This window comes from Pithys albifrons, chromosome 20, assembly GCF_047495875.1.
Source record: "Pithys albifrons albifrons isolate INPA30051 chromosome 20, PitAlb_v1, whole genome shotgun sequence".
In the NCBI taxonomy this organism is placed as follows: domain Eukaryota; kingdom Metazoa; phylum Chordata; class Aves; order Passeriformes; family Thamnophilidae; genus Pithys; species Pithys albifrons.
The window spans coordinates 8,525,305-8,552,582 of NC_092477.1; the positions used below are offsets into that span (position 1 = coordinate 8,525,305).

Genomic DNA, 27,278 nt, shown 5'->3' on the forward strand with positions numbered 1-27,278 from the left:
CCTGCCCCCACCCGGTTATAAAGGAGAAGGAGGAGGAGGAGTAGGAGGATGCTCCAGACACCGCAGCGGCGAGGGCAGCCGGACACCGGGCGTGGGTGAGTGTGGGCATAGGATGGAAGGAAGGGGACCTTTGCTTTGCGGGATATTGTCTCCTCATCCCGTCTGTCACGTTTCCACCCACTCAGGGTAGTCCCTCACTTTTGGGTGCTGGAGCAGGGCATTGAGTGCCAACCTGTTTCCAGCACTGTGCAGGCTGCAGTCAAGCCCCAACTAACTCAGTTTGGGATGGAAGGTTTCCAAATGAGTCCCGTTTCAATGAAGGTTCCCTTGGCCTCCTCCAGGGAGGGGAGCTGTAGCCTCAGCTGGCACCACCTCATGCTTTTCCCACTCTGCTCTGGGGCTTTTGGGGGGCAGGATGGGATCTGCACAAGGTGGAGGAGCTGAGGCAAACCCCAACACCGATGTGCACATCCCCATGTGCTTCTGCTGCAGCAGCCCCTGGGAAGCCTATTCCTGCCCCTCCTGCCTGCCTCTGCCCTTCTCCCTGCCCCATCCCAGCCCGAAGGCAGCAGCCTGGCTGTTCTTCCAGCCCAGATGGCAAAGACAGTTCTTCTCTTTACCAAAGTTGCAAGCCTTTTGTTCTCCTCCCTTTCAATATATTTTTCTCTTCGTTTTAAAACCGAAAGTAGAGTGTTCCTTTGGAGCAGGGCTGCCAGAGTCTCTCCAGTAAAAAACAAACCCTGCTCCAACTCACAAGGAAATTGCTACAGAATAATAATAAAGGCTGAGAAAGTCCCTCTGTTCCCCTTTCCTGAGCTTTGTTTGCTCTGATTTATTGCCACCTAACGCTGAAACTTAAGGGTTCTCCCTTCCTGGGCAGACTGACTTGGCATGAACCCTGTTTGCAGAGCTGGGAATGCTGATGGCTCCACACCCTTTCTGGGATGCAGGATGGGTCTCCAGGGCAAGGTGCCCCAGGGCCCCTCGGGCATTGTGTAGGCAGTGGGACATGTCTGAGCAGGCAAAAGCTGGAGGCGTTTCCCCAAAACCACTGCTGGGCCACTCGTGGAGCGAGTGTGCCTGGTCTCAGAGGTGCTTAGTCAGGCTGGCAGCCACCCCAGCGATGCTGGTGGCCACAGTGGGGATATGAGTGGGGGGGTAAAGGGAGGAATTAGTCCTGAAATGAGGCACAGGCACTGCATCACAGTTGGGTTGGGCCCTTTTGGGAACTGGGACTGCTTTCCTGTAAATGCCTTGGTGAGGAAGGGACGGCTGAACTTCCCTGGGCAGGGACCCAGCTCGTCATGGCCACGGGGCCTCACGAGCAGGGAAATGCCAGTTGCACAAGCCTGGGCACTGAGTGCTGCCTGCGTGGCAGCCCGACGGGCACGGGCAGGCTGTAGGAGCCGGATGGAGCCTATGGGGCTGCCAGATCCCTTTGTTCCTCAGCAAGAACCTGGCAGCAGCATCGCTGATCCTGCTCTTGGATGACTCCAAGCTGTGCCCTGTGGGATGCTGGCTCAGCACCGTGCTGGCAGGATGAGGGTGCTGGGGCACACCTCGGCAGAACCACATCCCTCTGGGAGAGGTGTGAGGTGGGCCAACTTGGAGAAGCCCAGCATGGCACCTTTCCTGCCTGCAGGAGCAGGATTGTGCTGACTTGGCAGCAGCATGAAAGTTGCTCCAGACAGGAATTGGCTGGCCTTGCTGTCTGCCTGCCTCGGCCAAGGGTCAGCTGGCATTGCTTCTTCTGGGGCCCTGGGATTCACAGCCTGGCCTGGGGACCTCAGGAACAGCCCAAAGCCTGCCCGGGACCCCTCTCCCTCCACCTGGTCCCTCCACCTGAGCTCTGGGCACCCTCCACCATCTCCTGCTGTCTGAAGTCCTTGATATACTTGTCTGGAGGGTGAGGGACAACGAATCCCCACGTAGGTGTTTTGTGCTGCCAGAAAACATGGGCAGTGTAGTTAGGACAAATGCCTTATAAGCGTTAATTGGATGCTGGGCTGGGCCCTAGGGGATGGTGCCAAGCCCCCCAGCCCTGCAGCCATGGCACGCCCAACAGTGCTGGCGGGCACTGGGGGCCGAGCTGGTGGGAGGCTCTCTACAGAGGTCTGAGATGTGCCAGGTCATGCCTGAGCAAGGCATTGGACTGTGCCTCTGCCACAGTTGGGCGCCTGCGCCAGAGTTCAGCCCCCTGGCATTGCAGGGTGCTTGCAGAGCGTGGGGCAGGCTGCATCAAGGTTGCCAGCGTGGAGAAAAGGTAAGAGTGAAGCAGCCCTGATGGCTGCCCTAGCCTCCTCTGTCACCCAGCCACCATTGGGTGCATTGGCTGATGCACAGACAGGGTGTCCCTGGGTGGGAGCTGCAGCCTGGACGTGGACCTGGTGCCATGGCATTTCCTTCTGTCCCCGCCCTCCCCCTGCTCCCTGCATCCCCAGGAGGGCTCTTGCTTCAGCTGATCCTTTCTGATGCCATGGCTGATGGCTGCAGCAAGGGCTGAGGGCATCACAAACCCCTTTTCTTTTGCTTTGCCAGCATCATGGCTCAGTCTAAAGGCACAGTGGTCCTTGCCTACAGTGGCGGCCTGGACACCTCCTGCATCCTGGTGTGGCTGAAGGAGCAGGGCTATGATGTCATTGCCTACCTGGTGAGTTCGTTTAACCCTGTCACTGGGGTCTGGAGGTGGAGATGGTGCTGAGCTGCAGCTCTGAGGACCTGGCGGGGGTGATAGGGGTCCTGGGGTGTGTGTGTGTGTGTGTGTGTGGCCATAGTGGTAATCCTGGTCTTACTAGTTAACCATCACCCAGCCTGGGTGCTAATCTGTTGAGCTGACTGTGTGGCACAGCCTGTCCCTGCTAGCTAATGACCCTCTGCTAATGAAGGCAGCAGATCAGGGCTTGGCAGAGGGAGGCATGGTCCCGAGGTGTGCCATCTCAGAGGGGAGGGGTGGGGGAGGTGGGGGGAACTCCCCTCCTGCCCATTCTGGGTGGCCTCTGTCATGCCTTTCATGATGCCCTGTGCCAGACTGGGCATACACTGGGATTTGTGGTCTCCTTTCACACTCGCTCTTGGTGTTTGCCTCCTTTCCAGGCCAACATCGGGCAGAAGGAAGATTTTGAGGCAGCACGAAAGAAAGCGGTGGCGCTGGGGGCCAGGAAGGTAACAGTGTCCCTCCCTCCAGGGGCTCTGAGCTCCCTCTGCTCCCCAGTGTGAACCCCGTGGCTGAGGCCATTGCAGCAGGGAGGGACAGTGGTCTTGCATCTAACCCTTTGAACAGAATCTAGGAAAGGGAAGGCAGAGAGACCTTTCGCTGCTCTGTCCCCAAATCCCAGAGGAGCGGGTTCCCCCCTTAGCCACCCTCCCAACAGAAAGTTGCCTCCATGCCGGCAGGTTTACATCGAGGACATCAGCAGGGAGTTCGTGGAGGAGTTCATCTGGCCAGCAGTGCAGGCCAATGCACTCTACGAGGACCGGTACCTGCTGGGCACGGCGCTGGCACGACCCTGCATCGCCCGCAAGCTGGTGGAGATTGCCCAGCAGGAGGGAGCCCAGTATGTCGCCCATGGAGCCACTGGCAAGGTGAGAGAGGACAGGGGCACCAGGCAGGGATGGCACAAGGTACTTGGGCAGGGGATGTGGTTGGTCCGTTGGCCAAGCTGTGGGTGTCAGAAGGGGTGCCCAGGGCATTTTGTGGGTGCTCTGCCAGGCTGTGCAAAACTCAGCTGTGTTTCAACACTTCTTCTCACTTCTGGGATTTCTGTGCCTGATTTCAGTTCCCTCTCCATACTGGGAAGTCTGGGTTCAGAGACGAATGCCCCATTTTCGGCTGCAGCTTCAAAATGCTGTTACAGACTGGAGCTGTCCAGGCCAGGAGCCAGCTGGGACTGAGCCAGCACCACCCGGACTGTTTAGGGGCATCCTGGGATACGTGTGACTGTCCCTGTCTCTGTCCCCATTCCTGTACCCAGTTCTGACTGTTGTGGTCCTTGCCCCCATCCCCATCTGTCCTAATCCTTGTCCCCATCCCTGGCTCTCTCGATCCACGTCCCCATTCCCGTTCTTATCCCGGTTGTCCCGGTTCTTGTCCCCATCCCCGCTGTCGCCGCCGGCCGCAGGGAGCACACTTTGCCGCTAGAGGCAGCCAGAGACCGTGGAAAGGAGATGCTCGGGGGCAGCCCCGGGCCGGAGAGGGGAACACCCCGCGGGAGGCGTGGCGGGGGCGTGTGACCTGTGAGATGTGACCGTGGGCCACCGCCGGCACCTCCAGCCGCTGCCCACGTGCTGCCCAGCCCGGGGCGGGGACACCTGGAGCAGGTGAGGGCTCAGTGGGTGAACCCAGGGCCTGCTGGGTATCCTCTCTTCCCTCCCCACGGGGACCCAAAGTGTAACCCCTGCCCATCCTGGCCTAGGGACAAGGCGAGGTGACCTCCTCAAGGGGTCTCAGTGAGTGTTTGGGGAGTGTTTGGAGTGGGCGAGCAGGTTTGGGGATCCCCAGCTGTGACAGAGGACCCTGTTAGAAGGTGGATGTTAGATGCAGCCAGGAGACTGTTGAGGGACTTGCCAGCACCCAGGAGATGGGGCAGAGGAGCAGCTTGTGGGCACTTCATGACTGAAATAATTCTCTCTGTTGATGCAGTGGGGTTACTGCCCCCCTTTCCAGTCCATCTCGCCCACCCCCAGCAGCCCCCTCTTGAAAGCTCCCACTAAACAGTGCCCTGGAGTAACACACTCACAATGACATGACATCCCCTGTGCTCCCAAGTGCCACCAGCCCACAATGCAATGACATCCCCTCTGCTCCTGGGTGCCACCACCAGTCCCCACTGGCTGAGACACCTTTGGTGGCTCCTGCTCTCCAAGCCATTAAGCTTCGGCATGGGCAGGGACCAACCGTGGGTAACTCGACCCGGCGGCGGCGTCTTAAATGGGACCATCTGGGGTGTCCCCACTGTCGGAGCAGATGGATGTGTTTTGGGCCTGCAAGGGAAATGAGTGCTTTGGTGGATGTACTTGCCTGAGTGTAATAGTCCTTAGGGAACTTCTAGCCTGGTTGTAAATGTATCCTTCTGGCCAGAGCCAATAGGAGGGAAGGGAGGGTCTGTTTGCCCCTTGGTGCAAGTGGAAAATAGGCTTTGGTCAGTGCTATTCTTTTGGAGGTGCCTCACTCCTCACTCCTTACCCCTTCCCAGCTACCTGGCCTCATTAGTGGGACCTCATCAGCAAGGGCCAATTAAGGTAAAGGAAGGTTCAGAGCTATTTAATTATGAGCTACTGCACCTTCCTACTCACCATGGTTTCCCCCCCCCCACCTTGCCCTCTCTCTCTGTGTGTCCTTTGATGCCTTTGGGGGAAAAAGACTTGAATCTGGGTTTCTGCTGGTTCAGCTTTCAGGAGTGACAGCCCAGAGCAGAGCACTGCTTGGGTGAGTCTGTGGTCAGCCTTGTCTCCCTTGCAGCCTGGTGAGTGAGCTGTATCAGGGTTTTGAATGCCCAGCAGGAGCTCCAGGAAAGGTGGTTTGGGGTTAAAACAAGCCATGGAGAGGGACCAGGAGAGAGCCCATTGGACAGAGGGTCCTTGCCCACCATGCCTGAGATCTTCAGCATTGCAAGGGGAACTGTGACTGAAGCCAAGCAGCCCCTCAGAGTGTGCATGTGGGTGTTGTGACATATCTGTGTGCTGCCACACAGGCCACACGTGTGTTCATCCAGCAACCAGCAGCCCCTGAGCCTCTCTGCTTCCTGGACAAAGTCCTGGGGCTGTAGCACAGATGGGAGCTGCTGATTTATCATCTGCACTTCTAATGTTCCTGCTTTTTTTTTAAGATTTCCTACTAATTTTAGTTTCTCTCACCAAATCCAAACCTGTATCCCTGTCAGGTGACATTCCTCTCCCAAGGATGCTGCATGGCCCTGTGCAAGCTGGTCCAGGAGTGAGATCCTGATCCCATCAGTGGGATCAGGGTGGGAGGCACCCACCTCCCAGCCTGCCCTGGTGTGGAGTGACCCCTTGACATCTTCTATTCATGTTTCAGGGCAATGACCAGGTTCGATTTGAGCTCACCTGCTATGCCCTGTGTCCCAACATCAAGGTAAGGCACCCTAAATTGTTCCCTGGGTCCCCAACCCCTGGGCTCCTGGCCTCTCCCCAGCTGGTGGGGAATTCTGTTTTAACACCAATGCAAATGGCCATGCCTCATTTTAACAAGCTGCCAGCTGCACACAGCGACGTTTTGGCATTTGAGGGGGCTGTAATGATGCTTAATTGACCTATTTTTACCCCAAACACCACGAGGCCACAGAGGAAACAGTATCAAGGCAGCTGCAGGATAATCGATGCTGCCTATTTCCTCCCTGCATCCAGTGCCTGGTTAGGATCAGGGGTTTGGGTTACTATCCCCTTGTGCTGGGAGATTAAATTTCATCTGGGGGATCAGCACCCTGTGGGTCCTGTCTCCCCTGGCTCTGAGAGGCAAAGGGGCCCAGAGGCTACAAGAGGATTGGGGCTTCTCATCTCCTGCTCCTGCCCTCCCACCAGGTTGTTGCGCCGTGGAGGCTGCCTCAGTTTTACCAGCGCTTCCCTGGGCGCCGCGAGCTGATGGATTATGCCAAGGTAGGAACTGGTGTGGTGTGGCTGTGGGATGCTTGGGGAAGCCAAAAGATGCTCAGAGTGGCTGTGGAAAGCTCAGGGCAGCTGTGGGATGCTCATCATGGCTGGGTAGGTAATAGCAGCAAGACCTGCACAACATCCCTCCAGCACCACACTGGAAACTTCTGGTTGGGGGTTTCCCCCCTCACTCTATTTTTTCCCCCTTCCTTCCTTTCTAAAAGCCCCATAATTACCTGGCTATTAATGGTAACCTGCTTTCCAAGGAAGCAGGTCCCAGCTCCCTGACTTGTGTAGCAGACAAAGCAAATACATTCACCTTTGTTGTCCCTTCCCTTTTGAAGTACAAGTTACAATAAAACATATTAGAAGTTTTGCATCAGGTTTTTATGTGCCCACCAGGGTACCTTTCTTTTTTAGTGACTTCATGGAAATGCTTGACAACGCAGCTCAATCAATCAAAAGGGAAAAGGCAGCTCTGTGCATAAACCAGAAAATTGCTTCAGTTTTTAAATAGCTGCCGTTGAAGCTGCTTGGGTAATCTCTGGGAAGACGAGGTGTGGAGCCAGAGGGATGTGGCATGAGGTGAGGAGCCCTCTGAGCCCATTAGGGCTGCCAGGAGAGGGTGGCGTGTTGAGGATTGTGTTTGCCATCTGCTGTTGTATTATGAAGGGGCGAGTTTACGAGAGCTTTCCATATGTTGCCAAACAAATTGTCAAGTAGGGGAGTTATTAAGAGCGCCACGGTTTTATTATATGGAAAATAGAACATGTGTTTTGGGTTTGGAGGTTTTGTTTGGTTGTGGGGTTTTTTTGCTTGTTTGGAAGAGGGTTGAAAGGGAAATGAAATTGATTGGGGCCCAGTTCCAAGAGGAAAGGTTGTAGGGTGAGGGTTTTGGTACTTCTTGGTCTCTGGTAATGTTCAATGTTTAGAAGAAAAAAATGGGTGTTCCATTCTTTTTCATGCTCAGGAGAGGGAAATGTGTGGCCAGGTCCTTTGAGCAACTGGATGTGCTCACCTTGGTGCTCAAGGAATGATGTTTGAGGCTCCACTGGTGCTAGGGAAAGTGAGGATGTGTCACTGCAGCACAGCTCTTGCAATGGATTTGCTGTCTAGGGCCTGGAATGAGCTTTGCTCTGGCAGCAAGTTGTGCCAGCAGCTGCTTCATCCCCACAACCAGCTGATGCTGAAATAATAAAAAGGGTGAAGCTCTCATGGATTCTGCTCCACATGGCCACAGGCAGAGCCAGGTGGGACAGAGCCTGAGAACAAGACCTCTCTTTTTGATCATTCCACCTTTGGCCACAGCCAGGGCTGCCTGGGCTCTGTAAATGTTGGTAAGTGCATCTGGACTTGGAGGATCCTCTTTGAAGTGGAGTGAGGATGGTCTGGGGAGCATGGGCTGCCAGAAGGAGGCAGAGGGAAAAGAGAACTGGCTGAGAAAATATATCAGGTGGGCTGGTGGCTCATTATTCAGGTCTGAAAGATACACTTGTACATCTTGGGTGAGATGAGTATACCAATGGTCAGTCTTCTCCTCCAAGTAACAAGTGATAGGATGGGAGGAAATGGCTTCATGTGGTGCTGGGGGAGGTTTAGGCTGGATATTAGGGAGGTCCCAGGGGATCCCACACTGGAATTGTGGTGTGGGACTAACAAATCAGTACTCGTGAGCCTGAGGCAATGTCCTCCCAAGAGCAGGGCGAGTCAAGTCCCTCTGTAGCCTAAGGAGGTATTTCAGAATCTTGTTCCCATCTCAGGTGATTGATTGAGGACCATGTAACTGGAGGATTGAGGATGTAACAACCACAAACATTTCCTTCCCCTCTTCCCAGCAAACAAGGAGCCTCTGCTCAGGCTCTGCTCCTCCATTTCTGGTCAAGTCCTTGGCTGATGTCCTTGCTGAGGTGACACTGAAATGCCAGAATACAGACACGAGGAGGCACAGTGGGAGCCCAGAGCTGCCATCTCTGTCCCTGTCTCCCTGTGGCCATCCCACAGCCAGCACATCCCTTCTCCTCATGCTGGCAGGGTGGGCGATGTCCCTGCTGGCTCCAGTTGTCAGCCTGCTGCCATCACCTCTCCTGCTAATTCCCCTGCGTATTCACCTCATCTTCACAGGCAATTTCCCCCATTGAAATGTCAGTGGATAATTGAGCACGCCAGTGACCTTGTTAGGGAGCCGGGCTCGGTGCTGCGCGTTGTGCCGGGGAGGCAGCCGGTGTGGGGCCGCCTGTCCCCTGGCATGGCATGCTCAGGGTGCCCAGGCTCGAGGGAGACACCTCCACACCTGCTTCACCATGTGTTTGCATGAGGCTGTGGGGATGTGTTGCTCTCTCCTCGCAGCAAAGCATCGGTCCCCTTTCAGCTCCTGAGCATCCTGTGGATTTGGGGAGTTGTGTCCCTGTGTCATCTCCCCTTGCTGAGAAAGCCCTGCGAGAGAATCCTGAAACATCCAGAGTTGGAAGGGACTCACAGGGATTGAGTCCAGCTCCTGGCCCTGCATATGACAATCCCAACAACCCCACCATGTGCCTGAGAGTACCATCCTGGACCCGGACTTAGGAAAAACACACAATGTCCATGCTGATGTCCCTATTGCTGGGGTGCATGGGTGCTCTGAGGGTTCTTCTCAGCCTGTGGCAGGTCTGGGGCAGCTGTTGTCCTCCCATACACACTGTCCCTGATGCCCCCATCGAGGTAGCCCTCGTGGTGGGAGCTGATGCTGTCCAGGGTCAGGTACATGGGTGTCTACCTTGCTCTGTGCTGCCTTGTTGGTGACAATGGGTTGTGCCTTTCTGCTTTTGGGGCTGATCCTTGTGGGAACCAGTGCCATTGGGAGCTGGCACTCCCCACAGGCTGTCTTACCCCAGCTCTTATTCTCTTGACAGAAACATGGGATCCCGGTGCCTGTGACACCCCAGACACCCTGGAGCATGGATGAGAACCTCATGCACATCAGGTGAGAGGTCAGATGGGTGGGGACCACTGGTGGGGTGAGGACATAGGGTCTGGGGCCCCGATCCCCTCCGTCTTTTGTGGCCCTTCACACCTCTGTCATCCCAGACCTGCTCACCATGGGTGATCCCCAAACCTTCAGCTTTCTTTTTTGCCCAGTTGCCCATATCCCATGTGACAGCATCCATCTCCTGGGCTCTCCCAAGCCTGATTCTCCTTGCAGGGTTACTTTCTAAAATGCCCAGGAGATTTATAACTCCCATTCTCACAAGGTGGTGGGAGTGGGGAGGGAGGGGTGTCATCCCGGTGGGTTTGGGGTTGCAGTTTGCAGGTGCTGCAGTGACTTCTCTCTCCTTCCCTGCCTGCTGCAGCTACGAAGCCGGGATCCTGGAGAACCCCAAGGTAATCGATCACGGCCACCCTGCCAGCGTGGCAGCCACGGGGCCGGGGGCGTCTCGTGTATTGCAGCCTAATTGGAAATTTCACGGCGGGGCCGTCCGTGTGTACGGGGAGGCTCCGCCGCCCGCCCCGGCCCCTCCGCCTTCCCCCTGGCACGTTAATTGCCGCCGGCATGAATAGGGGAAGGGACCATTTCAGCGTGACACTTAAGGGGACAACGTCGCGGGGCAAAACTAAAGGAGCAATTTGACCCATGAGGTGCTGGTGGGAGAGTCGGAGCTGGCAGCGGGTGGCGAAGGTCCGGGCTGGCCCCTGCAGCACCATGCCCGCTCTCCGTGTGGATGTGGGGTAAAACCTCCCCTTGAGTGGGTGGTGATGGAGACCCTGAGGGCGCCCATGGGGCCACCAGTTCTGACCACCGACGGGGCCACGAGCGCAGTGGTGCGGGATCTGCTGCTGGAGCGAAGCGCATCTCCGGCCGCTCCAAGCAGTGCCCGTGGCCCGGCCGCCCGCTGGCCCTGCCGACGCTGTTCATGCTCCAGCGGGTCACCGCGCTCGGCGGCTACTTAAACTATCCATCAGCGCTAATTAGACAACCCGGGGAGAGGAGGGGGAGGCAGGCGGAGAGGGAGAGCAGCCGCTGGAACTCGGCGCCCGCAGCTGGGCTGGCGCGTGCCTCGGCCGGGGGAAGGAACGGCAAAGTGGAGAGGGGTTCCCGCTCCCCCTTTGGTGCCTTCCAGAGCTGTGTCTGTGCGTCAGGCTTTGCGAAGCCGGATCCTCGGGGGTTTTCTCCTCCAGGAGAGCGGTTGGCATCGGGGAGGGGTATTCGTGCCTCTATCTGGAGCTGGCAAGGGACTGACCCGCGCCAATCTTGATCTGCATCAATCCTGACCCGCTCCTTCGCACCCAGCACCGCTGCTCTTCTCTCGGAGAAGACCCCCAGTCCTCAGGCTCTGCCAAGCCCGCTTCCTTCCTACCAGCCTGCTTGGAAAACGGGGCTGACCAGTGCCCTGACCCCGTCCCCGAGCATCCTGTGCTTGGGCACCTCACCCTCCGATAGCGCTGGGAGGTGGCTTCCCTGAGAGCAGTGTCACCACTGTCCCCTTCCCCAGCCCGGGAAACAGTACCGGGCACAGGGTGGCTGTGGCAGGATCCGGGGTGCCAGGCACGGCGGGCTTCCCGCCCCAAACCCCCGGGACCTGCCAAACGCAGGGATTTGAAAGCAGATGGTTGAGCTATTTTCTGCCTCTGTGAGGCCCGATTGAAGGGCAATGAGGCAGCTAATGCGGAGAAAGATAGAAATTTACTTGCTTTAACTTCATATGGCACTCTGAAAGAGTTCATTCAGTCCCGGGCACAACAATATCAGCCGGATGAATAAACCATTTGCGGCATCGATAGCTCTGCATCATGGTTTACTTCATGGACCATTTGCTTCCAATTTCTTCTCTTCTTGCCCCGTTTTTCTTGCTTCTTTCTTCCCCCCTCCTTCTCTCCCTTTCCACACACTCTTCCTTTTTTTTTCTTTTTTTTTCCCCTTTTTTTTTTCCTCTCTCCCGTTTAAAGATGACATTGCAGGACTAGCCCCCCTGCGGGGAGGGATAAATAGAAGGCATTGATACACTGCAACAAACTATTTGTCATTTGAACTGTGCTTTTAGGAGAGAGAATAAAAAGAGGACAGACTCACACCGTAATGATGGAATGCAAGCCAAATGTCACTTTTATTTCTATTTAGTTATTTTATTTAATAGGGGTTTTCATAGTTGGCTCGGAAAATTGGAAACTACCTGACTTTGACTTCCAATGTTTAGTAAAGAGTTTTTAATACTTTCCGGTATTTTTTTCTCCCCCCTCCTCCATCTATTCCTTTTGAACTCGAAGTTTTTCATCATTTCTTACAGGTTCATCTAGTTAATAAGTGTGATCAGGGCTAGGAAAGGCCAGACGATGTAAAATTGAAATCCACAGCCCGTGTAATCTGTGTGCAGGGGCACAGGAAGATGTGCCTGCCTGCCAGCGCCTCTCCCTTAAAACAAGGGAAAGGGGCAAAAATGACATAAAATTTGAACTAAGAGGGGTTTTGCTGCAGTGTTCTTGGGTAGTTGAGTCTGAATTCCCTGGACTGGCTGTGGTTGCTGTTGGGAAGTGCACCCCAGGGTTTGGGGTAAGGCAAGAGGGGGTCTCCTTAGTGAGAAGGGGGTGATTGGGTGTTTGCAGCTGGATGGGCTTCCCTCAGGTGCTGGCAGTGATGTAGCAAATATAAACATATTTGGACAAAAATAAGTGAAAGTTTTCACTAACATTGTTATTGCCCATCTTTAAAAACTGTAGATTAAAACTACTGCAGGTAGATTAATTTTTCCCTTTTGAAAGCTTAATTTTTTTTTAAAGCAATCACTTGGTTTGGGGTTTTTGCTCCCTAACTTGCTTTATACCTTGTCCTTTTTTTCCTTGCTGGAAAGGAGGAGAAGGAAGGAAAAGGGACCTTTAAAGGTCCCTTTCATCCCAAACTATTCTATGATTCTATGAAGTGAGCAGGAGAAGAGCTGTGCTTTAAAAAGGAGAGGAAGAACAGGGGTCAGGGGGTGGGTGCAAACAGAGCCCCACTGCCCAGGGGTGCCCAGAGCTCCAGCTCTCACCAGCTGGTTCTGGTGGGGAAATACCAGTTTACCATCTTTTTAAAGACTTCATGCCTTTCTACTGTGCTGCACTTGCCCTGGGTGCTCCGAGTCTCAGTTTCCCCTCCACCTCCTGGAGGGGTGGGTAGGTGGGAAAAGTCCCTTTGGAGACAGGAGTTTTCAGACACCAGTCTGAAATTATTTTGGGGTCAGCACCTTCAGTCACATCATGGGTGAGTGTCGAGGGGGCACGTGAAATTGCAAAGCATTTGCTTTCCGGGACAGAAAGCTTTTTCTTATTGTATTTCCCCCCACTTCTGGCACGCACTTCAATTGCGGCAATTCACCATCGGCGCCCGAGCCTCCGCTGGCCCGGCTCTGATGGAGATAAGATGCCTCTTTCCTATAAATCTCAAAAAAACAATATACATAAAGGTTGATGTGCTCTGAAATGGGTTTTTGCTTTGTCGCTCTATTTTCTCCCGTGTGTATTAACCCCGGGGACAGCATGAAAGAGCCGGTGCGCCTGGAGCACCTGCTGGGGTCAGGCCTCCTCATTAGTTTTTTCGGTCAGCGCCGGATAAGCCCGGCCGCGGTGCGGGGACACGCGGGGACCCGCCCGCCCCGCCGCTCGCTGCCATCGTCCCGCTTTTCCCTGCCTGACTTGCTCCTCCGCAGCCATCCCGCCTCCAGCTGTGGGGGCGTTGGAGGAAAAGATGAGATCAAGTTGAGGGGAAAAATTGGCTGATTCTTCCAACCCCTTTGTTCCCGAGGCCCCGGTAAGAGCCGGTGATGTGCCGTGCTGGTCCTGCACTTTGGGATGGAGGTGCACCCCGGGGATGGGGGATATGCTTTGGGATGGTGGATGCACCATGGGGGTGGTGGGATGTGCTCCGAGGTTGAAGCTGCTGACTCTCCCTCTTCTCTCCCTCTCACTGCAGAATCAGGCTCCCCCTGGGCTCTACACGAAGACCCGCGACCCGGCCACCTCTCCTGACACCCCGGACGTGCTGGAGATCCAGTTTGAGCGGGGTAAGAGCCTCCTTGCTGCCAGACACTTGTGCCTTGGTCCCCCAAAGACAAATCCCTCTTCCCAGTCAGGACCAGGGTTCCCTGGCAACCAGGAGCATCTTCAGAGTTGGGGCAGATAGGTGAGCTTTGACTTGTGGCATGAGGGATGAGGATGGTGCTTGCAACACACTGGGGTTCTTCCAGATGTGTGAGCGGTCTGATTAGATCTCAGTGAGTTGCTGACACTCCTCTGAGAGCAGAGGGGTCCTAGTCCCCTCCTCAGGCATCGAGGTGCAGTGGGCACAGGGTCCCTATCCTGCAGGGTGGCATACAGGTGGCTCTGGGAACACATAGGTGGCCCTGACCAGTGTCACAGCTGAGGAGATGCTCCTGCAGGATTTGGCCTTTGGTGCTATCAGTGTTACATGGAGGAGACAGGGACAAACCATTACAACCCTGGGGATGCATGGCAAGGCCCAGGAAATGCATGGCAGGGCCCTGGAACCATCACCAGAGAGGGGAATACTGGGCAGCATCTCCCACTCCTGCCAGCCATGGCCATCCCTGTGCCACCCTCCATCCTGGCAGCAGCAGCGAGCCCAGCCCAGGCTGGGGAGGGGAAGACCCCGCTGGGAGGGGGCACCTCCTCCCTGCCACCAGCATCCCTGCTCCATTATAACAATCCCCCTGCAAGGAGCAGGCCCCCCCCACCTCCCAGCAGCCCATTCAGCCCCTAGTTAATTTATTTGAAGTTTTAATCTAATTATTAACTATTTCAAAGGCTAAGCAGCTTTCAGCAACAGCGGCCCCGACAACGTCGGCTCTCGGCCGGGCGGACCGCGGCCAATACCCCGGCGGAGGATGCGGAGAGAAAGAGCCGGGGCGAGGGGAGGGCACGGGGTGGGGGGGCCCGCGCCGAGAAGCAGCTTAAGGTTCATTATTGCCGCGAGTTACATTTAATAGCAATTTACAACTGAGTTTATAAACCCCTGGAAAATAGGGGGTTTAGTGGGGGGGGCAGTGGTGGGGAGCTGACAGCCCCCGTCACTAGACAGGGCTCTTGCGGGCGCCTATATAATAAAGACTAGAAAGGGAGGCATTGAGGCTGATTGGCAACTGATAGTGCGTTAAATGGTAATGAGGAGGGCAGATGGAGGGGGGATTAGCCTCCAACTCCGCACCGCTTTTCTTTGTGGGCCCCGCAGCCCCCTTGTCAGCTTCCTAATACATTTATTGCTCATTTCACACCGCTAAAGAAAAATGCCTCTTTCTATTCAGCATCGCCCCCCCACACCCCGCCCAGCTTTGCTCCTGCCCAGCGCACTTAAAAAAAAATTAAGGGTGAAAAAAAAGGGGTGAAAAAAGAAAAGGTGCAATAATTAATTCATGGTGGGGAGCACCCCGCCGCGGGGTGCGTGTGCGTGCGTGTGCGAGCAGCCGTGCCCCGGTGTGGGGGTCCCCCCCAGACGCCCCCCATGCTGGCAAGGGAAAGGGGGGCACACATTTGTCACCGTGTCCCCTGTCCCCGGCAGGGGCTGGTGGGACAGAAGGTGCTGCGCTGTAAGACAATTGCGGAGCGTGAAATTCAATTAGTTAAGGGCCTGGTTGCAATTTCACAGGCCCTAAAAAAGAGAGAGGGAGAGGAGAGGAGAAAAGGGGGGGTGACGTTTTTATGGCCTTATTTATTTATTTATTTCGCCTCTCTCCCGAGGTGGGTCCCCCTCCCCTCACCTCCCCCTCGCACCAGCTTGGATATGCCTTTTTAAGAAGTTATTTAGAGTTCATATCTGTCACATCTATTTAACGCCCACGGGATGATGTTCCGGGGGGATCCTGGCACCAGCTGATCCTGCCTGTCCTCCTTCCCCGCCTCTGCAGGTGTCCCAGTGAAGGTCACCAACACTGGGGATGGAGCCACTCGTTCCTCAGCCCTGGAGCTCTTCGTGTACCTGAACGACATCGCGTGAGTGCCACCCTGTCCCCTGGCACCATGGGCGATGGCAGCATTCCCAGGGTGGGGTGGAAGCAGGATTCTCACAGCAGGCACATTCTGATGAGCCCAGGGATGGTGGTCAGCAGTGTGGGCATGGGATGGACCCAGTTGGGTCCCAGTTGTGCCATAAATGCCAGTGAGCAGAGCTGGGCACCAAGGGAATAAATGCCCCAGGGTGTTGCTTTCTGTGCATGGGGAGGGTTAAAAAGTCCTCAGAACCACCTCTGTATTGCCTATGTGCCTCTGCTGAACACTGGGTGAGGGTTGCCCTGCCCACTGCAGGGGCTGAGCCCCCAGAGCATCTCCTGCTCGTAGGTTACCCCTTGAATGCTCAGTTCCCACATCTCACCTCACCCTACCTTCCCAGGGGACTGTGCCCCTTTTGGGTGGAAAGTTAGCTTTTTGGAACATCAAGACATGCTGTTCAGATGTGCAGCCCTGTCCTCTCCCTGCCTCTGCAACAGCAGCTCCTTTGGGGTTTTCTGCCCTGTGCCACCCCTGTGCCCAGTTTCTGATGCCACTGGCACAGAACCATCCCCAGGCATTTGCCCAAAAATACAGCAGCACCCATAAGGACACCTGCTCCACCTGAGTGCCACCTGGTCCCTGTTCCTCCCCTTTGTGCCTCTGCCTTTATCCCCTTGGTGGTGTATGGGGATGAACTTTTCCATGTAGTTCATATTTTAAATGTTAATTAAGCGGTTTTAAAATTATTTTGGCCATTGAGAATAGAGCTGTGGCACGTGCTGTCTCCTTGCTTAGTTTTGTTTCCAATGGCCCAAATGCCACAGCTGCCTGTGACGCTGCTGGCCCCAGTGACAGGCGAGGATGGAAGCTGATGGAACAGCAAAATGGAGTGGAAAAGGAGAGAAAATCCATCTCCTTGTCACCTGCCCTAACTGGGGTCACTACCGATGGTCCCCAGTGCTGCTCAGGGGCTGGCTGTGCTGTCATTTGGGGTTTGTCCCCCTTGTCCACCCCTCTTACCCACCTGTCACAGCTGCCCCTGTCCCACTGTGGAGGTGGAGCTGCTGCAACTTCCCTTTTCCTCTCAGGGGCAAGCACGGGGTTGGGCGCATCGACATCGTGGAGAACCGTTTCATCGGGATGAAGTCCAGAGGTGAGCTATGGTGTCATCCCTGCCCTAAAAACAGCAGATAAAGGGAAAGCCCTGGTGGGATGTGGCTCAGCTCACCCCAGAAACCCTCAACCATTCCCTCTCCATCAGCTTTTGATGGAGATTTCCCTGTGGCAGGGACTTCTCGTTGCTCTCTAATGATGCCAACTGCCCAGTCACTGCCAGTGCCACTGTTTGCACCAGCCCTGGAGTCCCAGTGCCACCTCTCTCCAGTGGGAAAAACACCAGGCTGTGGTAGGAGGATGCTCCTGAAGGGTGCCAGGCTCTCTAATACAAGCGCAAAACACGAGAGGCTGATGGAAGTCACTGAGGGTTTTTAAAAACCAATTCTTTCATCTATGTGCATGTTTTTGAGGCCATGACTCTTAGTATTGATCATCCATTGGGATCAGTTTCGTTGAAAACCTCTGGAGGCATCAAGCTGCCCTGTGCAGAACGAGGTGGCTCAGTATCATTTCCCATCTCCTTTGCCCTCACTCTTTTGTTTTAAATCTCGTTAATACCTAATTAGATGCTTCCTTTCTTTAAACTTGCCCTCTGTGCAGGGCAACAGCAAATATTTTGGTAAGACTCAGCCTGCAGTCTCTCTCCCTGCTGCAGGGCCCTTTACAAGCACATCCACCGCAAAAGGCAAGAAACAAAACCCCAAATCATTTGATCTGAGTTTGAATAATCAAATTAAAACCAGAGGAAGGAAGAAAAAGCCCCAACCCCAACCCGCGCACGCCAGCCGGTGTATTTGCATGCGGGATGCTGAGTAATTTGTCAAAATCTATTTTATTTTTTTAAGAGCCACTGACATGCTCTAGTGACCCTTCCAGCATTTAATAATTTCTCTAAACCCCATTTAACTGTCATGTCTGTCTCCTGCATGACATTGTTGAGCAATCGCTATGGTGTTTGTGTGCTGGCGGATGTGGGAGGACCAGGCATTCTGGGGACAGTGGGATGCACATCGTGGGGATGAGACCTTGGGGTGGCTTCCCCCCCTTGTCTTGAGCAGGATCCTGCCCTGGTTTTGCTTCCTGGGATTGAAAAAAACTCTGAGAAATCTGCTCCAACAGATGTCTTGTGGGAGAGGAGAGATGGAGAGCTGGGATAGGAGGGGGATGGAAGAGGAGGGTGCGGTGGGTACCTGCCCTCTCCTGGGGGTTTTGGGGTGCAGGGCAGCTCCAGGTGACACCACCACCCCACTGCCAGGGGTATTTTAGACCCCAAATGGGTTTGGAGTCAACAGTGCAGGAGATGGGAGCTGAGTTTGGAGGAGATGATCCCTTAAATCCCAGTGGTGCGGTGTGGCCCCGCTGACTTGGGGTTCTGCCTTTTCCTTGGGGCAGCACAGAGACCCCGACTCTGCTGGGGAAACTGAGGCATGGACAGTCAGCAGCATGAACAGAGCCCTCCATGCAGTGCAGGTGGCAGTGAAGGTGCCTCCTTTCCCTTATCTTCCAGACCCGAGGAGTCTGAGAAGGGAAAAATTCATTTGCATTGATTTTTACTAAGCTCCTAATTGAACTTCGTTAAGGCCTAATGGGCGAGGGGCGCGTGTCGCGCACCCGCACCAGCCTTTTAAGGCCTATTAACTCGGTTTTGCCGTATTTGTTTTAGTGGGAGGAGGGTGGCTAATTAGGGGGTGCCAGGGAGTGGAGCTGCAGCCGGCCAGGGAGGGGGGATGTGGCTCGGCCGGGGTCTTTGGGCTGCAGCGGGAGCACAGCCCTCCCTCTCCTGCCTTTTCACGTCCTCATTATCAAATTATCTTTTTAACTCTGAAGGGGGGCTAATTAAGTGAAGTAAATGAAATCAGTGGGGAGGAAGTGGAAGGAGGGGACGGTCGCTGCCAAAAGCCAAGTGCTGCCTTTGACTGGGGCTTTTTCTCCCCTTGGCTCTCTCCTTTATTTTTCCTTTCCTCCAGTTGATGCACTGAGCAGACGGAGCAGGAAAGTGGAAAACTCCCTTCCCTGTGATGAACACATGTCAGGCCGAGCTTGGCCTCGGCCTTGGACCAGGGCTAGGAATTTGGACAGCATTTTCCCATGGACAGCATCACACTGTCCTTCCCCTTAGGAAGTCACTGCATCCCATCCTGTCCCATGGATGGTGCTGAGAGTGACAGCCTGCACTCAGCACAGCAAAATTGCTTGGATGGAGGTGAAGTGACAGCCAAGGTTACAAATTAGAAAATTTTAAGTAGCAGCAGCTGTCTCCTTGGCTGCCCCCCTCCATGTCCCCCCTGCTCCAGTCCCCCCTTCTCCAGCAGTAATTATGGGGTGATTGAAGCATCGCTGGGCTGCAGTGCTGACACCTCTGTCTTTTTCCTGTAAACACGGGGAGATGAAAATAGACACTTGGAGATGCTGCGAGTGTCACTTTGAAGCTGTCTCTTGTCTCCCCGGGAGTGGCGAGGCTGCAGTGTGGCTGTCAGCTGCCCTCCCCTCTGCCCTGGCTGACACACTCTGGTCCCTCATCCTCTAGGACCTGCAAATGGGCAGGAGATGAGGGTCAAGGCACGTACCCAGATCTTCAGCCCAATTTGACTTTAACACCTCCTAAGGGGAAGGAGGGGGAATGTTAATTGTTAGTGGTGGCCTCAGCTCTGCAGTCAAGATGTGGAACGGACATAGAGCAACTCTTTGTGCCCCTGTGCCACTGCTATACCTGTGGGGACAGCTGGGGTTTGGTGTTAATTCAGCTGTTTGCTCCCACAGCCCCAGTAGGACTAGGCTGCAACATCACTGGAGTGACTGGAGAGGTGGGATTGGCTCTCCTTTGGGACAGTCAGATCGTGTTCTGTGTCTGTAGGAAGCTGAAATCATGGACAGTGGTTGGGATGAGGTTTGATGGAAATGGCTTGGCCTGAGATGCAGAGAGGGCTCCTATTGTGTCTGTGGCACTGTGGCCGCTCTGAGACAGGAGATGCTGAGCCTGTGCCACTCTCCAGGGCACTGAAAGAGCAGAGCCAGATGATACTTTTTGCCCTATGGGCTCCCCTCACCCTCTCTTGAGGCTGGGGCTGGTTGGGGACACATTCCCTTTGACACTGGCTGGGGACACATCCCCTTCAGTGGGGATGGTTTCCTATGGGATTTCTTTGTGTGTCAGCAAAACCCTGTGCCATTCCCATGACCGTGCCATAGCAACTGCCTGGTGTTGGGAAGGGACCATCCCCTCAGGCAGACAGGGGACAGGGACATCCTGATGGAGCAGGCCTGGATATGGACAGTTTACAGCCTTTCCCAACACGTCTTCCCTGGTGGACCAGCTCAGTGTTTCCCCCACCATCCACCCACATCCGACCTGGATTGGAGCACCGCATGGCCACACCACTATTTAAGCACCAAGTAACTACATTATGCAGAAAACAAACCCTGAATGGCTGGAACAAAGGAGCAGCTTGCTGAAATAATTAAGCATCCTCCATCCCCAGGCCTTGTGCGATGCAGGGGGGGCAGCAGGATGGGACTGCTGAGGGGGCCCTGCCAACCCTAGAGGAGGTTTCCCTCCCAGCCCCCAGGTAGCCTCATTGCTTCCCAGCGGACATGCAGGGCTCTTTCTCACCAGCCGAGGGGAGAGGAGGGCATTTCAGAGCCGGCTCTCCCCGTGCCTGTGCCCCGCATCGTTCTGCTAATTACAGGTTTTCAGCCGCAGACCGTTGGGCACGGATGGGTGGGGGGATCGGTTCCCAAACCCTGTCATTTAGCCTCGTCAGAGTGCCTCTTCAAAGAGGGGAATCTAGAAATTTTCTCCGCAAGGTGCGGAGTGGACTGTCTTGGCCCCAGCATGAATATAATGACAGATGCATTTTACAGCGAGCTGAGACTGAATGCGCTCGACCACGGCTCCTTCTGTCAGCCAAGTCATTATTTTTTGTCATTTGCTGACAGTTTTGGTCTCATTCGTTTCTCTCTCTTTTTCTGCTTTTCCCCCTGCCTGGAAAAATGGGTAGGTATCTATGAGACCCCAGCGGGAACGATCCTATACCACGCGCATTTAGATATCGAGGCCTTCACCATGGACCGAGAAGTGCGGAAAATCAAGCAGGGGCTCGCCTTGAAATTCTCCGAGCTGGTGTACAATGGTATGTATGGCCCAGACCTGCCACTGCAGCATCCTCCCAGCCTTCCTCCTCCTCCCTTGGTGCTGCTGGAGGTTGCAGGTCCCACTAGTATGTGCGCTCAGGGTTGTAAAATTCAGGTGTGAATTTTTCGGGGGAAAAAAGGGTTTAAGCTGAGCTCAGTCCCACACTCTGCCTGCTTTCCTGCCGAGGGAGCTCCGTGCCTGCATTTGGGAGGCAATGCTGCCTTCCATGAGGGCTTGCTGGTGGGTGATGCTCCCGGCATCTCTCCCAGCCCAGTGCCACCACTTCATCCCAACAAACACATTCAGATGTCTCACAGGATGTAACTTGCCATCCCTTTGTCTCCCCTTTCCCCAGCTCTCACCTTCAACCTGTTACATCTCTCCCTGCTCTCTCCCTTTGAGGACTGGAGCACACTGTGATATGGGGCACCCAAGCTCCCAGTACAGTCATCCCTGCCATGGGATTTGAAGCCAGAGACCTCTCCCTGTGCCCTGGTAAGGGCATGAGGCACAGGGGCCCCTCGAGGCTGCGGGGCAGAGGGGCCTGGCTGTGCTATGTGGTGCACAGCCCACACAGGGGCACTGCGAGTTGGGGCTTTGCTGGGGGCTGCAGGAGGGGCTCCCAGCTGGGGCCAGAACAGCACTGTCTGGAGGAGGCTGGGAGCCTGAAGGGGTAAGGAATACTGGCTCAACTCCGCAGTGAGGGATGGCAATGAAGCCCTGTGTCCTTCCTCTTGGGGAGCAGCTGCAGCTCCAGCTCGTGGGTTGTTTGAGGGGTCTCAGCTCAACCTCCCTGTGCTGCAGGGAACAGCTCACCAGTCCAAGGGACTGCCAGCGCTGGGGGCATTGGGAATGGCACCCTGGGAGGGGAATCATCACTGCTCCAGGGTGGAGCCACCCCAGCCCAGTCACTGGTGCTAAATCGAAGGAAGTGGGGATTAGCCTAAAATGCCATAGGTGGCCTCAAAACCCTACTGCCTATGCCTGGGTGCTCAGGGCAGAACTGACATCCCTGGAGACCCCACACTGGAGAGATTCCTGCCCCCATCCAAACAACACTTTGATCTTTCACAGGTCCTGATTTCTCAGGCTCTCAGTTCCTCTTATCATCACTTTTGAGGTGTTTCTTACTGCAAGGGCTGGGATGATTCCCATGAGATCTTCCACAGGAGGATCCTCTGTAAATAACCTGACTATGGGAGCCTGGGCCTCAGGCAGCAGCAGATGCAGCAGGACTGGGTCAGACTGTCTCCCCTGCAGTTTTGGTGTCTGTCACCTTCCCCTCCAAGGACATTCCCTCCTGCATCTTCTTCACCAACTTTGCATTTAATATCTGAGCCTCTTTTCTGTTTAAATCATGTTTTAGGGCCCTGCAGGGGCTACAGAAATCTTGGTTACCTTTCACTTGGATCACAGCCCCTGCCCTCATTCAGTCTCTGATGCCCCTCCTGTCTCTGGCCATTTTTATTAGGCTTTGACTTGGGTTGCCTTTATTTTAACTTTTTTTTTTTAAGTTCAGACATAAACCTGTTTGTTTATTTCTAACCACTCAGTTGTTGGGCAGCCACCAGGTTAAAGAGCCACTCAGGGACTCGTGGTTTCAATTCTCCTTCCCTACCTCTGCCAGGTGAAGGCTGCTGTTTCCCCGGCTCCAGATACTGAATCCCCAGGGATTTCCAGCATGGTCCTCGACTTCCCTGGCAGCCAATCCTGAATCCAAGGAACAACCCCAACAGGGCGCAGACAGCACTTGTGGATACCCATGCCGGAGGCCAGGCTTTCGAGCTCACCTTCCTTTAACACCTCATTATTGCAGCTAGTCCATGTTTTTAGAGGAATTAGTGTTTATCTTCCGCCTGTTGCCATTGATCCCATTGTGGAAGGGTGGCTTTGATGCCAGTTCCCGTCCCGGCAGGTACATCCAGGTGCGGAAATGCCATTGTCCTCCTGCCCACTCCGTAATTAGGGCAGGATGGTGGGAAGGTCATTAAGAGGGATCGTTTCCAGTGTCTGCGGTGGGGAGTGAGGAGAGGGGGGGATGTTTCCTCCCACCTGGAGCTGTCAGAGCCAGCATTTAAGCAGCTGGTTATTATTTTAATGTGCCTGGGGTTTATTTTTCCAGGGATGCAGCAGCCCTGCATCAATCCCGATGTTCAAAGAGTTGTACCTGGAGGGTGGTTACCAAAAGCAGGGTATTGCCTGAAGCTGGAGTTCCTGCCGGCATGGCAGTGCTGGTTGCAGGGAAGGGGGTCCCCAAACCCCCTGGCCATGCTGTGGTGGGGCAGCTGAGGGGAGCCTGTTCAAGGAGGTGGTGTCGATGGTGGGGGCTGCAGGGCTGTGGTGCTGTGTCTTGGAGCCACACAGACCCCAGGGACAAGGCTGCAGGATACGGCCCCACTCAGGGGCTGGCGAGGCCAAACAACAAAAGAAATTGTTTGTTTCTTCAATGGCTTCGGCCCCGGAGCCCAGCTGGGAAGGGAAAGGTGAGAGGGCACCGGTGTTCGAGCAGGGAGTGAGATGGGAGAGATAATACCTGGGGATGACCGGAGGGCTGTGAATGGGCTCTTTCTCTCTCCAGCTCTATCTCCTTCTACATCTCCCAGGCTTTGTTCCAGGTCTCCAAGGGCTTCCCGGCTAATTACCCCGCCTAAAGACAGAAGGGGCATGGGGGGTGGCAGGCAGGACCACGGCCCCTCCATGCGCTGTGGTGGCCTCGATGGCTGGCAATGCCAATGGCTGCTCCCACAGGATGTGTTTTGGGGGGCAGTGGTGCACTCGCTGTCTGGACTCGGGGTTTGGGGTGTCAGGTGGCTGCTGTGCCCACTGGAGCTGTGGCGGGAGAGGGAGGCTTTTCCCATGGTCATGGTTAGAAGGAGTCTTCCATGGGTGCCAGCACTGGTTCCCTGAATCCCACCAGCCCCTTGTGCTGTGCCCACACTGTGAACAAATTAAATTTCCCCACAAGCTGAGCCTCACTGGTCTTGGAGGGGCTGGGAAGGTGAGGAAGCCCACCCAGGTCAGCCCAGGCTGTGTGACTTGGTGGGAGCCCTCTGGGAGGAGGAATGGGAACCACTGGAGTGACTGATCCCTGGAACTCCCATTGTTGAGTGGGTTTTCCATCCCAGAACTGCCTGGGGGTGAAGTCTTGCCATGGGGCTGCATCCCGCTGAGCAGAGCCTACAAGTCCAGATTGTCCCTTCAGGACAGATCCCTACCTTGCCCATCCCAGGGGAGAATGGTTCATCCTCTTCCCTAGAGGCTGGGAGATGATCCCCTGCCAATTCTGTGTCCTTCCATCTCCACCTGACCCTCTCAAGATGGTGGGTTTTGAATGACAGTTTCATACCTGCTTAGCAAATCTTTTCATTTCCATGATGATCCCTGCCCAGCAGAGCTGGAAGGAGAATGGCCCTGTGGCCTCCTTCACCAGCTCATTCCAACCTCCTCTCCCAGGGGGATCTCAATGGCCACCAATGGGAAGGGACACAGACAAGGTTCTCTCTCACAGAGCTGAACCTGAATGTCCAGTGCCTCATTCTCTCTTCCAGTCCTCCAGTTGCATCCCTTCCTTTGAAAATTACCCAGGGTCTGCCTTGCAGGGGTTAGCCTGGGGCACCTCAGGGCACTCCAGCCTCCCCTGTGTCCCCTCTGACCCTGTTCCCTGCCCGCAGGCTTCTGGCACAGCCCTGAGTGTGAGTTCGTCCGGCAGTGCATCGGCCGCTCACAAGAGCCTGTGGTGGGCACCGTCCGCCTCTCTGTCTTCAAGGGCCAGGTCTACATCCTGGGCAGGGAGTCCCCACAGTCACTGTACAACGAAGAGCTGGTGAGGTGAGCAGGGTCTGGGGCACCAGGGTGGGCAGGGGTGGTGGCAGCAAGAATCCCATCCCATCCTGTCACATCCCATCTTGTTGCATCCCACTCCGTCCCGTCGCATCCCATCCCACTCCATCCCATTCCCAGTGACACCATCCTCCTGGCCCAGCATCTGGCCAAAGCATGAGCCATGTTTTCAAGTTAATATTATTTTTTTCACCTCTGCCTTTTCCCTTCTCTCTGTGTTGTTTTCTCGCTCACTTGCTCCCCCCTCAGCCCTCCCTCAACCCCTTTCAATCTCTCTAAACACTTTATAAGCCATAAATACACCCGAATGAGTTTAGATCAGTCGGAGTAAATGTCAAATTATCTTCTCTCTTTCTCTTCTCTGGCTTTTTTTCCCCCTTCCCTCCCCCTCAAAATCAACAGCTTCTAATAATCTGTCTCAACCCTTCATTATGCTTCACACTCTCACTTGGAGAGATTAAATGAATAAAGTATTAAAAAAATTTAAAAAAAAGAGGGAAGAAAAAAAGGAGGATGGAGGGGGGTGGGACAGAGGAAAAAGAGAGAGGGAGAGAAAAGCAGGGGCACTTATTCTCCCTGCGTCTCCAACCATTTTCCTTTTCTTTTTGATTTCTACATCGCTGGTTTGAAAGCCTTTGAGTGACGGCGTCACGGGAACCCAAGAGAAAGCTGTGAGAGGCAGAGCTGTGTGGAAATGCCTCTGCACAGTAGGTAGAAAGTAACGTAATTATAGAGCAGGTCAGAACCACTCGAATGAGCAAAAATAAAAGCACAGAGGTTTTTCTGTAGCCCGTCAGGGGAGGTAAAATCGTTGTAAACTCTTTCTTTTTTTTTTTGTCTTCTTTATTTCCCTCCACTTCCTTCTTTCAGTTTGTGTTTTCTCGGAAATGAGCCATGTGTTTTCAGGATGTAGGAGACCATTGGATTTGGGATTGAGTGGGTGGCTGCTGCCTTGGGGAGCAAGTTTAGTGTTGCACCGAGGCACTGGCTGCCACAGCCATAAACACCCACATGGGTGCCAGGGATGTCCCTGCAAGTATCTCCTGTCCAGGACCCCTTTCCCTTTCCAGAGCAATATCCCTGCTTTCCATGGGACAGCCATACCTGGGCCATGGCTTTGGGACAGGGCGAGCACCCCTGCTCTGTCCCAGAGCACAAGGAGAAAGGATGATGATGCACAGGAGGGACCATGGAGGGAATTTGGAGAAACTGTGTTTCTAGCAGGGCCTGAGGAGCCCAGGAATGGCCAATGGGATAGTCTTATGGCTCTGCTGCTCCTGAGCCTCGTTCCTCTTCCCCAGGGGCTGGCTGGGACCCTTCTCCAAGTTTCTCCACCCACCAGCAGTGGATAAGTGGGCTGCAGTAGCATCAGCCTGGTGGAGAAGCTGGTTCAGCAGTCGTCCACAATTCTCCCTTCCCAAAGGGCAGCCCCAATTCCCCCCAGGCATCTCATCTCAAGGTGTCTTTGGCTCCACAGCATGAATGTGCAAGGGGACTACGAGCCCGCTGATGCCACCGGCTTCATCAACATCAACTCACTGAGGTCTGTGGGGCTGAGAGGGACCCTTCTCAATGTGGGGGGAGGAAGCCCCCAGCACCCCAAAGCTCTTCCCCTTCCCCACGCAGGCTCTGGGGGTGCACCAAGCCCCCCTCTCCAAGCTCCCCCTGAGCAGTGGGGTGCCACCAGCCCCCCCCCCAGCACCAGCCTTGCCTAATTACAGCCTTACCCAGCACAGCCAGCCTTGTTATTTTACTTATTTCTCAGACCCCCCCCAACTCCAGGGCTGTAAAACACGCTGCATTTACATAATGGGCTCTTAATTTTTCCATTGCCTGTTAACTGCTTTGTTCTCCCCAATCCTCGATGTCCCCCTACTCCTCTAAGATAAATTAATTACATTATCTCGTGGGGAAAAAAGAAATAATTAAACTGTACAGGCCTTAACAAACGCCTGCTCTTCACGCCCCCTCATTCTGCTTAAATTAATTGAAAGGAAATGTGTGTTATTACTGTTAATTTACAATTAATTTTTTTTTAAAATCCCGGTTTCCAGACTGAAGGAATATCATCGTCTCCAGAGCAAGGTCACCGTAAAGCAGGATGAATAGCAATCAATCGCACGCGAGCCTCCCGCTCCCCTTTCTAATTTCTCTAAGAAGTAGCGCTAATTGTGGTGGCAATTTGTAATTGTAACTCGTCTCCCCGGAGCGGAGTGGCGGCAGAGGTGACGGCTTTGTTATGGGGCGGCAAGTGAAATGCAATCAGGAAAAAAAAAAGGGGGGGAGTTGAGAGTGTTGGTCCATCGGAGGAGAAGTGGGAAAAGAAATAAACCCCCAGCCATGCGCGGGTCCGGCATTGAGAGCCGGGCTTTATTCCTGCCTCGTTTGTTTGTTCCTGTGTCCGGGCGCTTCTCCCCGCCAGGCTTTGTGAAGTTGGTAATGGATTAAGTGCCTGCGAAGGACATGGGGAGGGTTGGTGGTACCTTGTGGTGAAGGTGGGAGAGGGGGATGTTGCCCCACATGGTGCCAGGCGGGAGGGGTGAACTGGGGGGCAGAGGGAGGTTAAGGGGTCCTTTTGGTTGCATTTGAGTGAGTGCTAAGAGCAGATTCAGCAAAGGCAAAACTGGGGAAATAT

The 27,278-nt window shown here is 54.7% G+C and overlaps 1 protein-coding gene across 1 annotated transcript; it reads left to right on the forward strand.

The window, feature by feature from the left end:
- ASS1 (argininosuccinate synthase 1) lies at positions 1–27,016 on the forward strand. The gene is made up of 15 exons (XM_071574207.1): positions 1–95; positions 2,539–2,650; positions 3,094–3,162; positions 3,394–3,582; positions 6,035–6,091; positions 6,538–6,612; positions 9,498–9,568; positions 9,936–9,966; positions 13,526–13,616; positions 15,474–15,558; positions 16,644–16,708; positions 20,670–20,801; positions 24,475–24,631; positions 26,121–26,186; positions 26,698–27,016. The coding sequence occupies exons 1-15, from the start codon at positions 49–51 to the stop codon at positions 26,750–26,752; spliced, it is 1,302 nt and encodes a 433-aa protein (XP_071430308.1). The 5' UTR covers positions 1–48; the 3' UTR covers positions 26,753–27,016.
- The last annotated feature ends 262 nt before the right edge of the window (positions 27,017–27,278 follow it).